General features: G+C 43.1%; 1 protein-coding gene across 4 annotated transcripts in view; it reads right to left on the reverse strand.

Moving 5' to 3' along the window:
• The window catches only part of eps15l1a (epidermal growth factor receptor pathway substrate 15-like 1a), a 29792-nt gene extending 20566 nt beyond the window's left edge, over positions 1–9226 (reverse strand). For 3 of the 4 annotated variants that reach the window (XM_014149162.3, XM_014149160.3, XM_014149165.3), the window contains exons 1-15: positions 9106–9225; positions 7962–8003; positions 7724–7813; positions 7117–7164; positions 6899–6994; positions 6570–6635; positions 6198–6383; positions 5756–6004; positions 5466–5623; positions 5200–5377; positions 3251–3313; positions 2373–2461; positions 774–846; positions 399–560; positions 18–215 (exon numbers count right to left, since the gene is read on the reverse strand). In XM_014149162.3, the coding sequence (XP_014004637.1) occupies positions 18–215; positions 399–560; positions 774–846; positions 2373–2461; positions 3251–3313; positions 5200–5377; positions 5466–5623; positions 5756–6004; positions 6198–6383; positions 6570–6635; positions 6899–6994; positions 7117–7164; positions 7724–7813; positions 7962–8003; positions 9106–9132 (1725 nt within the window). In that variant the 5' untranslated portion in view covers positions 9133–9225. Of the gene's footprint in view, positions 1–17; positions 216–398; positions 561–773; positions 847–2372; positions 2462–3250; positions 3314–5199; positions 5378–5465; positions 5624–5755; positions 6005–6197; positions 6384–6569; positions 6636–6898; positions 6995–7116; positions 7165–7723; positions 7814–7961; positions 8004–9105 lie in introns of all 4 variants that reach the window. The other variant, XM_014149161.3, reaches the window with a different exon arrangement.
• Positions 9227–11789: the final 2563 nt, after the last annotated feature.

The following is an 11789-nucleotide window of genomic DNA, read 5'->3' on the forward strand; positions in this document are numbered from 1 at the left end:
CAGTGGTTCTCTCTCACCTGGTTGATCTCGTCCTGGGTAGCTTTGAGGGACCTGATGATGGTCTCCAGCTGGAACTTGCCGGCAGTCAGGCTCTGTTCCATCTGGCTCTCCTCCAACTGCAGCCGGTTCAGGTCTGCTTTAGCCCGGCTCAGTTCCTCCTCCTGGCTCTGCAGGTCTGTCTCCTGGGAGTGGATCTGGTTCTGCAGAGATGAGATCTGGGGTAGAGAAAGAGATTGACAGCAACAGACAGAGAGGGAGAAAGAGAAAGTGGACAATGTAAGCTTTGTCCACCAATGTAAGGATGGAAGGTCTGTCTACCAGATTGATAGTGAAAAGTAGCTTCATATATGTTTCATATTGATTCCATGGCTACTACATGACCCCTCCATCCCTCTCACCATTTGGGACTCCTCGTTGCACTGGATCCTGACTTCGTTGAGCATGTCCTCCAGCTTGGCCTTCTGCTGGTCCATCTCCTCCAGCCGCTCCTGGGCATCCTGCTTCTGGGCCTCCAGCTCCTGCAGACTGCACGTCTCTCTGTCCAGGTCGTTCTGCATCTCCTGATGGACAGATGGGGGGGAAAGAAGAGGATATTGGTTTGGGGGAAGATCCATTTCATCATTGAAATAGGGTGTTTTTGGAAAAACTGTACGTTCCTGATTCATCACAATTCTTCGATTTGGAGAACCACCATATCACATTTAAATATATATACTGTACATATGTGAAACCCCCTGAGTCCCCTTTTAATAAAAAATGGTATGCCTGCTCACCTGCACCTCTGAGGACTTGTGTCTGATGGCCTCCTCAGCATCTCTGATGTCCTGCTCCAGGGTGAATTTCTCCCTGAGAGAGGGAGACAAACACACACAACCATCAACCGACAGTGCCACAGGGTAGAACCAGACAGTCTCCCCCTCCTCCTTCCTTCTCTCCTACTCCTCCCTCTCCTCCTTCCCTCTCCTCCCCCTTCCTTCCTCCTCTTTTCCTTCCCTCCTCCCCCTCCTCCATCCTTCCCTCCTCCCTCTCCTCCTCCTCCTCCCTTCCCTCCTCCTCCTCCCTCTCCTCCTTCCTTCCTTCCCTCCTCCCTCTCCTCCCCCTCCTCCTTCCTTCCCTCCTCCCCCACACCTCCCCCTCCTTTCCGTCCCTCCTCCTCCACAAAAAACAACAAAAGAAAAAGGACAGACTGTGACAGCAAAGAGAGGGTTACCTGAGAGCATTCCAGTGCGTAAAAGCAAGATTGCTGACGCAGCATGAAGAGTATGTGGTGAAAACAAAAAATTTATAAAATACACACAGTAAAGGAAGGTTGGGGGGGGTGAGAGGAGATGAGGTGGGATGAGCGGAGATGAGGTGGGATGAGAGGGGATGAGGGAAGGACTCATCCACCAGCTGTGACCTGTCTTCTCCTTTGAAGTGTGCATTTTATGCCATGAGTTCTAGTGTGTAGATAGCATAACGATATATTAAAACACAAAACAGTATACAGATGTTGAATCTTAATTCGAGTCAGTTTGCTGCAGCAGGAAAATAATCCTTTAGCAACAGGAAATTATTATTATAATTAAGGAACTTATTATTTTATTTTTTATATTTTATAAACAATACAAAACATACACATACAAACGACAACATCATACAAACATCAACAACATCAGACCTGCCCAGACCCACTAGCACACACCCCCATCTTCAGCGCCGCATCACTTTCTACCACATGGCGTCACACTGCTCCCCGTTGCCCATGCACTTTCCATTTTTAGATAATAAAGCAATTGACCTTTCCATTGCATTAATGACGAAGGATTGGTTGATTTCCAGTTTTTAAGTATATGTTTTTTTAAGATGATAATGAATGAATTTTGTAGGTGGTTCTGCAGGGGTTGATACATTTTCGTAAGGGATATTTCAAAGTGGAAATGACAAACTTCAGAAGCCTTTACAAACCTCAAATAAACTACTAAGTTTAATATTTCTTGCATTGAAGGAAAGTTCTCCTGCAACAGGGTGATCAAATTAAGATCCTACATCTGTAGTTGCTACTTTTATTGCGTTTAGGTTAAACTACTGCTGTAAAACCGCAATGTCTAACTAAATCAAGTCAGAGCTATGTCGAGTGATGATGGATGAAAAAGGAAATGTAGAGAGGATCTCATACAGGATGACATAAGCTGGATATGACATAACAAAGCAAAAAATATCTGAAAAAACGACATCCCTAAAGACTTTGTGTCATAGTGTGTGTTTTTAAGGTACAGAATTCTGGATCATTGTCAGTGGCACAAATGTTGCGTGATGAGAAATAAATTACAATTTGAGATCACTTTGAAAGAAAATAACCCCTTTGATATCTCCACAGTGTTGTGAATTACCTCTGCAGCTGAGCGATCTCTTGACTGATGTCATCAAGCTCCTTGATTCCAGTGAACTCTGACCCTGACCCAACAGAACTGGAGCTGTCCTGTGGATGGACAGAATGAGAAAAAGAAGAAGAGAAAGAGAAGAAGAGAAAGAAAGTTAGCCCTATTCTTAGATGACCTGAGAGCTAGAATGCCACGACATCAAACCATCCAGACCAAACCAGAGGGTAGAGAGAGAGAGAGATCACAGGGAAGGAAGCATCACAGAGGGACGGGCGACGGGACGAGTGCAAAAATGTCTGAGGGGAGCCGGTCACCATCGCCATGGTTAGGAAACTCAGGAGGTCAAGTCACACCACCGTTCACAGTCACTGAGTTCTCACAAATGCTTTTCATCATTGGGTTTCTGTCTCGTGAGCCATCGAAAGCATTTGTCGAGTTTTACCAGTTACCTACCCAGAACTTGAACATTATTTGCTGATACAGAGATATAACCCAGAAAGCGGCATTCAGCAGCATTTAGGTTAGGGTAAAGAAGAAAAGAGTGTGCGGTAAGCTCCTGGTAGGGTCTAAGCACCAGACTAGAGCAGTCTACACACACAAAGCACATCACAATTCCGAACCACGATTCCGAACCATTGCGATTCCGAACCATATAAATATAATTTCACACCAAATCAATCAATGAATAGTTATTGTCCATCAAGAGGATACTCTCTCCACAGCTCAATGATGTAGTTACATAACACTCCCTGGCTGCCAAAACAAGTCTTTCTTATCAGAGGATCAAAGTCCCTCCGTCCACTCTTTTAAACCAAGCACCTGGAAGCAGGGCCATGGAAAATGATAACACATTTTCAAAAATCTAAATATGGGAGGACGTCACTCACCCGCCTCATCTCAGACAGAGCAGCCATCTCAGAGCTCACAGGGGTCACATACCCAGACATACTCTGTGGATAGAGACAAGGGATGAAGACTTCCTACTGAACACAAGAATGACACATTGAGTGTCAATCCCAGAAATGAATACAGGATTAGATCTTTTTTTTTAACTGTGTTATATGTCTAAAAGTGTATAAACATAAAGAAAGAAAGTTGCACACTCTGTATATGCCCCAACAATTTAATGGGTAAACCTTATAACCTTTTTCTCAAAGTGGAAATACAAGTACTTTAACCATGTCTCTGCACCAAAATAGGTTGTTTTCAATAAAACGTCACAATAAGGTGTAGAGCAGTGGTCACCAACCGGTCGATCGTGACTGGTGGATCTCCAAGCCATTCCTAGTCGATCACCAAACATTTCTGTTAAAAACCCAACAATAAAGCCTTACGTTCCTATTTTTTGTATTTGTTTGGTGCTGTTGGCGGTAGGTGCGCTTGATTCAGCAGCCCTAGTTCCGGGGAGGCACAGTGTTCTCATTATGAACCATTTCATGTGTCTGAAGGTAGAACTCCGCCTACCTGGCAGGCCTAGTGAGCAAATCAAGTGCACCTATTTGTATTTGTATATGTATTTATTATGGATCCCCATTGGCAGCAGCTACTCTTCCTGGGGTCCAGCAAAATTAAGGAAGTTTATACAATTTTAAAAACATTACAATACATTGACAGGTTTCACAACACACTGTGTGCCCTCAGGCCCCTACTCCACCACTACCACATACTTATAGTACTAAATCCATGTGCATGTATAGTGCCTACGGCTGGCCAATCATATAGCTCAGACCACCGTGTCTGCAGTTTCCTCGCGCCATAGACTTTAAAAAGAAGCCTCGAACGCACAGCAAAGTTGATCATGTGAGATTTCAAAACTTTTAAAACCATGACTTGAGAGAGACTCAATGAATACAGCAAATAGCTGCTGTTTTTATGGGTCAGTTCATGTTTAAGTTGTTATTCTGCACAGTCAACACTTTGTTCAACACTTTTATGAGCAATAAAATGTGCATTCTCCCTTCTTCCACTCAAGCTACAACCAGCACTGCAGCTTGCTCACAGCTGCTCCCTCCCCTCAGACTGGCCATCAGATGCAGGCCATCAGTCCAGTAAAATAAATAAGCTAATTATTATGCTCACTCAGCTGTGCCTCACAAGTAATACAACAAATTATAAATTACCAGTGTGATCATATACCTACAATGTTGAAATATAATTTCAAAATGGTCTGAGAAGAACAACATTGGCAGGGCAATTCAAACGTAGACAATATACAGTGATAATATATTGGGCCAAAGCCTACTGCACAAACTTCATTGCTACAAAACTGTTTTTAATTGGTTAATGTTGCATAGGCTTAAGTTTTTGAAGTCCTGTTTAAAAACAAATCTGAGCGGTAGATCTCAGCTTGCATTTTGCCTCAGAAAGTGATCTTGACACTGGTGTAGAGCGTTCGATTTGCCTACTGGGGAACAAGGAGACACACAGCTCCGCTAAAACCACTGACAACTGCGTGCCGTTTTCAAGGGATTGTTAAATACATGTGAACTATTTGGTTGTAATATCATTAGCTCTTGAAGAGCATGTTTACTGATCACGATAAGCAGGCAGGTACTTGCTGTATAACTCTGATGACAGAGCTAAATGAGCGCAATTGCTTTGCATGGAATAATCTGAAACTTGTAGTTCTGACTATGCTCAATAGGTGATTTATTTAAACAAAATAGTTATAACATTTATTTAACAATCCCTTAAAAACGGTATGTAGTTGTCAATGGTTTTAGCGAAGCTGGGGGTCTCCTTGCCCCCCAACAGCCAAATCTAATGTATTGTGACGCTTTATTGAAAACAACCTATAGAAAGCGTGTGTATGTGTGTGTGGTGCATGAATGCGTACATGGGAGGGAGTGGTACACACTGGAACGGGAGTGCCCCTCTCTGAAGGGGGGATCATGTCAGGGGTCAGGGCCTGAGGAGGGTCCATGCCTTTGCTGACTTTCTGCTGGATGAAGTGCATGGCCAGAGCAAACTGCTCCCGCGTCAGCTTCCCCATCTGCCTGGTGTCTGCCAGGGCCCTGGACACACAATAATAACAACGTGAGTAATACAGTCAACTTCAGTCCGGTAATCAGGTGGCATCAGCCATCAGTCAGTCTCTCCTACCATATATGTGCCAGTAGGTTCTGGGGCAGCCCTGAGTGCATGAAGATGTCCTTGACTTCCATTCCGCTGACAAAGCCATCCAGATCCAAGTCTGTCTTCAGGAAGATTTCATCAAAGCGTCCTCTGTCTGTCACCGGGACCACCCAGTTCACTGAGTGCTGGCATGGAGAGGAGATTACACGCATTATCACACACACATCTCACATCTCACATGTTAAATGTTTTTGTGTGTGTGTGTGTGTGTGTGTGTGTGTGTGTGTGTGTGTGCGTGCGTGCGTGCGTGTGCTTACCTGTGCAGATTTGAGTGTGTGTTTGGGGGAGAGGCTGCCGGCACTGTTGAGGGAGTTCATGCTGCCGTGGGAAGGGGTGGAGCGCAGGCTGTCCTTGGGGGGCGGGGGGCTGGCGGGCAGCACAGGCACGGTGCCACCAGGGAGGGAGCCAACCAGAGACTTCTTCCTCTTGTTCGGAGGGATGAGAGAGGAGGGGAGAACAGAGGGGACCGGCTCCTTCTCCAGGGCCCGATAGACCAGGTGCATGGCCTGGAGAACAGAGGGGAAAGAACAAAGATGACAAAAGTTATTACTAGTCATTACAAATGCTATTACAAGTAAGCCTTATTACCAATGTTATTAGACAGTTATTATATTTTACTATTGTGTCAGTTATAATCTTATACACATGTGAAGGTGAGCTGTGAAATATTAGTTTTTTATTTACTGGAGTACACCTTACCACAGCAAACTCATCTCGATCCAGATGTCCATCTTTATCAATGTCACTAAGATCCCAAACCTTTCCTAACACGTCCAGAGGTAGTTTTGAGTTGATTAGAACTGGTTTTACTTTGTCACCAGAGAGCAGTCCACTGACTGGTGCAAGACTTTCAAATATCCCATCGAATTTACCCTTTTCTTCGGGCTGGAATAGAAAATGAACAAAAAGAACAATGAGCGATTGATAAACAAAGGTAAACTCATTGTTGATGATTCTCTGAATTCTGTTCAGTGTTTTCGATGATAAAATAAAGAAAAGTCTAAGATACAAAACAAATATATTTCTGTATCAACCAAACATATGGTCCTGGGGTGTTTCAACATGACTCACCCTCACAGCCCAGTGGGGTTCACTAGAGATGGATGATGTGCTGAGCGATGGGCTGCTTGTGTCCTTCTATAACAAAACAATTTAAAAAATAACCTCACCTTCACGCTTACTTTACAATCTCCCAACCAAACATATTAACATATAGAGTTTGAGAAAATAAACGCATCATAAAACTATCATGAAATGTGTGTAGTTAGGAATGTACTAGGTAGGATTGTACTAGTTAGGATTGTACTAGGTAGGATTGTACTAGGTAGGATTGTACTTGGTAGGATTTTACTTGTTAGGATTGTACTAGTTAGGATTGTACTAGTTAGGATTGTACTCACAAATTTTGGGGGAGGGATAGTGAGGTTCAGACTAGTGAGGCTGACGTCTTGTTCGCTCTGTGCACAGGCCACCAACCGCAGAGCTACATAGAACCCCTATTAGACAAGACAGGACAACAGCATTGTTTATGGGAACCATACAAATACCAGCTCAATTGCCCTCAAGGGCCACAGAATCAAAGGCATCGCACAAAGGGAGGAAATGATTAGTTCTCTACCTGTTTGTCCAAGAACCCTTTCCCATCTGGGTCTGCCAAATCCCAGATCTGAGGGGAGACAAACACAAACAAGATGATTAACTAAGGAAACATCAATTAAAGCATCAATGTGCAACAATCATTATGGAATGTGTACAAAGTAAAGTAAATAACAATCAATGTGCATAAAAGTCCCAGATAACCAGCTGAATGTGATGGTGAGATAGAATAGGCTAAGACTCAAAGCAAAGTATGACATAAACAGACCAAGGTAACAAGTAAAACAAAAGATGGGTACAAACGGTACACCAAATATAGCTGAAACAAGTACACACCCTAAAGGTTCTGATAAATAGAAAGGAAAGACATTGATCCAATCAGACCAGGCAATGATGTAAGATGTGGTCATCTTTTCCAGTTATATTCCTCTGGGAATACTGAAGCATGCCTGTGTGTAGATGCTCGTATTACTCCTTAATGACAGAGACACTCTAATAAACATAACTTCCTGCTGGTTGCTTTCAGAACAGTTTATCCATCTACAGTGTCCAAGACTGTTCCCTTGAGTCTGCCACTCTGCCCAAGGCTTCAGAGGCCGGCAGCGCTACACAGTACCAGTGCTACCCACCTTTCCCAAGGTGACATCAGGAAGGCCAGATTTCTTCAGGAACAACGCAGCTTCCGTGGGCCCTACTCTCCCCGTGTTTCCTGGGTCCACCTTGCAACAAGCACACAGCAAACCAAATTATTAAATGTTTCTATCCACACCTCCACTCTATACTGTTGAATGTGTGTGAAATGGAATTATCCCCAATCTATGTAGACAATATGACTATGTGATAACCAAACTTAAAAATGTATTTTACCTGTCTATAAAAGTTCTCGTACACAGGGTTCCCACTTGACAGCTGATTGGGGAAAGGTTTTTCAGATTACTCATAGCATTTCAAATAGCTGCTGGAAACCATTGTCTTACGTCAAATAGTGTGACACACCCCACCAAACTACTACTGACATCTGGACCCATCCTTTAAAAAGCCACTTAAGGGTCTATCACAAACAACAGCCAGAGAGGGATTTCCTGTCCCATGACATCAAATATGAATGTCCTCTAATAGGCCATAGCCAAGTTGTTGAGTACCTTTTGTGAGCTCTTTAAACTTAAAGCATTGTGTGAATTATAAGATGGCAAAAGGGGTTATAAATCCATGTTCTCCAATAACACTAAAAGCCAATCTTTGCCATGTTTTAATGGAATAACTAGAAGCATCATGTAGCCTAGCTAATGTGACTGACACAAAACTGGTCCTCTCTGCAATCTTACTTAAAATGCAAAGTAGCCAGCATCGACATAAGCGCACAAGCTGGTCAGTCATCATTCATTACATCTAGTAGGTAGCTGCAGGCATTACGGTATCACTACTCACTTCATAGCTATCACAGTGTAGCAGTGTATTAATATGTATATATTAATACACTGTTATTACAGTAACTATTCGTGTTATTACAATGTTATAATAGTCAAATTGTGTAGCTTGCTAGCTAGTATTGTTTAGCTGGCAAGCTAGCTAAGCTTACCTAGCTAACTATGTATAGCTAGCCTTCTAGCTCGCTATAGCTAACTAACGTTGAAATATGTTGGTATGTTTTGGTTGCATACATTTTGCTCTTCTGTCTTGTATCTAAATCTAAATATTTATGAAACATATCTCAAAATATCTTTCCTCAAATGAGCATTAACTTTAGCTAGCTTGTTCATTTTTCAAGCAAGCTAACGGTAGCTAGCCCACTAGCGAGGCTAGCTAACTAGCTTTCTAACGGTACTCTCTTCAAGCTTACTGTCAAGGCCTTGTCCCATCCAGCTAGCAAGCTAAATACCTTCGCTATTTGTCTTCTTTCTTATACAAATTGGATAAAGAGCACACCACTAAAAACTGCAGGTCATCAGCATGCACAACAGCTAGACTGAAAGTCCACTGCATAATATTGAATACATTCGTGTAACATTACCTGGGTGAGAGATGTGAGAGCTGCCATCTTCCCTGTTGCTGCGGGAACGCACACACCCTCCAGCTCGTAGACAACACCACCTCCTAGTGGACAAGCTTTTGCATGGCACTTATGATTGAAATGATTGGTCTTTCAAACGTGTGGAAATTGTCATATTGTTTCAAGCAGCAATGTAAAGTACTTAAGTATAAAAACTTTAAAGTACCACTTAAGTCGTTTTTTATGGTATCTGTACTTTAGTTTACTATTTTTATTTTTGACAACTTTTACATTTACTTCACTACATTCCTAAAGAAATAAATGTACTTTTAAATTTATTTTCCCTGACAGCCAAAAGTACTCTTCACATTTTGAATGCTTAGCAGGACAAAAAAAGTGTCTAATTTACGCACTTATCAAGAGAACATCGCTGGTCATCCTCTACCTCTGATCTGGTAGACTCACTAAACACACATGCTTTGATTTTAAATTCTGAGTGTTGGAGTGTGCCCTGGCTTTCCATACATTAAAAAAAACAAGAAAATATTGCTGTCTGGTTTGCCCTCCAATAAGGAATTTGAAACGATTTATACTTTTACTTTTTTAGCAATTATATTATATGCTTTTGATACTTAGTATTCAGACCCGTTGACTTTTTCCACATTTTGTTCCGTTACAACCTTATACTAAAAATCTTGCATCAATCTACACAAAATACCCCATAATGACAAAGCAAAAACTGATTTTTAGACATTTTTTAAAAATATCTATAAAAAATGTAAAACTGAAATATTCAGACCATTAACTCAGTACTTTGTTGAAGCACCTTTGGCAGCGATTGCAGCCTCAAGTCTTCTTGGGTTTGACGCTACAAGCTTGGCACACCTGTATTTGGGGAGTTACTCCCAATCTTTTTTTTTTTTTGTCATTTTAGCAGACGCTCTTATCCAGAGCGACATACAGTAGTGAATGCATACATTTCATTTCATGCATTTTTTTTTTTTTGTACTGGCCCCCCGTGGGAATCAAACCCACAACCCTGGCATTGCACACACCATGCTGGCGTTGCAAACACCATGCTGTACCAACTGAGCCACAGGGAAGCTGATCCTCTCAAGCTCTGTCAGGTTGGATGGGGAGCGTCGCTGCACAGCTATTTCAGGTCTCTTCTAAGATGTTCGATCAGGTTTAAGTCCGGACTCTGGCTGGGCCACTCAAGGACATTCAGAGACTTGTCCCGAAGCCACTAGTGCATTGTCTTGGCTGTGTGTTAAGGGTCATTGTCCTGTTGGAAGGTGATCCTTCACCCCAGTCTGAGGTCCTGAGCACTCTGGAGCAGGTTTTCATCAAGGATCTCTCTGTACTTTGCTCTGTTCATCTTTCCCTCAAGCCTGACTAGTCTCCCGGTCCCTCTAGCTGAAAAACATCGCCATTGCATGATGCTGCCACAACCATGCTTCACTGTAGGGATGGTGCCAGGTTTCCTCCAGACCTGACGCTTGGCATTCAGGCCAAAGAGTTCAATCTTGGTTTCATCAGACTAGAGAAACTTATTTCACATGGTCTGAGAGTCCTTTAGTCCTTAACTCCAAACAGGATGTGGCAGTCTCTATGGGTGTGCCACAGGGTTCAATTCTCGGGCCGACTCTCTTCTCTGTATACATCAATGATGTTGCTCTTGCTGCTGGTGATTCTCTGATCCACCTCTACGCAGACGACACCATTCTGTATACTTCTGGCCCCTCTTTGGACACTGTGTTAACTAACCTCCAAACGAGCTTCAATGCCATACAACTCTCCTTCTGTGGCCTCCAACTGCTCTTAAACGCAAGTAAAACTAAATGCATGCTATTCAATCGATCACTGCCCGCACCTGCTCGCCCGTCCAGCATCACTACTCTGGACGGCTCTGACTTAGAATACGTGGACAACTACAAATACCTGGGTGTCTGGTTAGACTGTAAACTCTCCTTCCAGACTCACATTAAGCATCTCCAATCCAAAATTAAATCTAGAATTGGCTTCCTATTTCGCAACAAAGCATCCTTCACTCATGCTGCCAAATATACCCTCGTAAAACTGACCATCCCACCGATCCTCGACTTGGGTGATGTCATCTATAAAATAGCCTCCAACACTCTACTCAACAAACTGGATGCAGTCTATCACAGTGCCATCCGTTTTGTCACCAAAGCCCCATACACTACCCACCATTGCGACCTGTACGCTCACGTTGGTTGGCCCTCGCTTCATTCTCGTCGCCAAACCCACTGGCTCCAGGTTATCTACAAGTCTCTGCTAGGTAAAGCCCCGCCTTATCTCAGCTCACTGGTCACCATAGCAGCACCCACTCGTAGCACGCGCTCCAGCAGGTATATCTCTCTGGTCACCCCCAAAGCCAATTCTTCCTTTGGTCATCTTTCCTTCCAGTTCTCTGCTGCCAATGACTGGAACAAACTGCAAAAATCTCTGAAGCTGGAGACTCATATCTCCCTCACTAGCTTTAAGCACCAGCTGTCAGAGCAGCTCACAGATCACTGCACCTGTACATAGCCCATCTGTAAACAGCCCATCTATCTACCTACCTCATCCCCATACTGTATTTATTTATTTATCTTGCTCCTTTGCACCCCAGTATCTCTACTTGCACATCTACCATTCCAGTGTTTAATTGCTATATTGTAATTACTTCGCCACCATGGCCT

This window comes from Salmo salar, chromosome 16 (assembly GCF_965601325.2).
Source record: "Salmo salar chromosome 16, fSalSal1, whole genome shotgun sequence".
NCBI classification, from domain to species: Eukaryota; Metazoa; Chordata; class Actinopteri; order Salmoniformes; family Salmonidae; genus Salmo; species Salmo salar.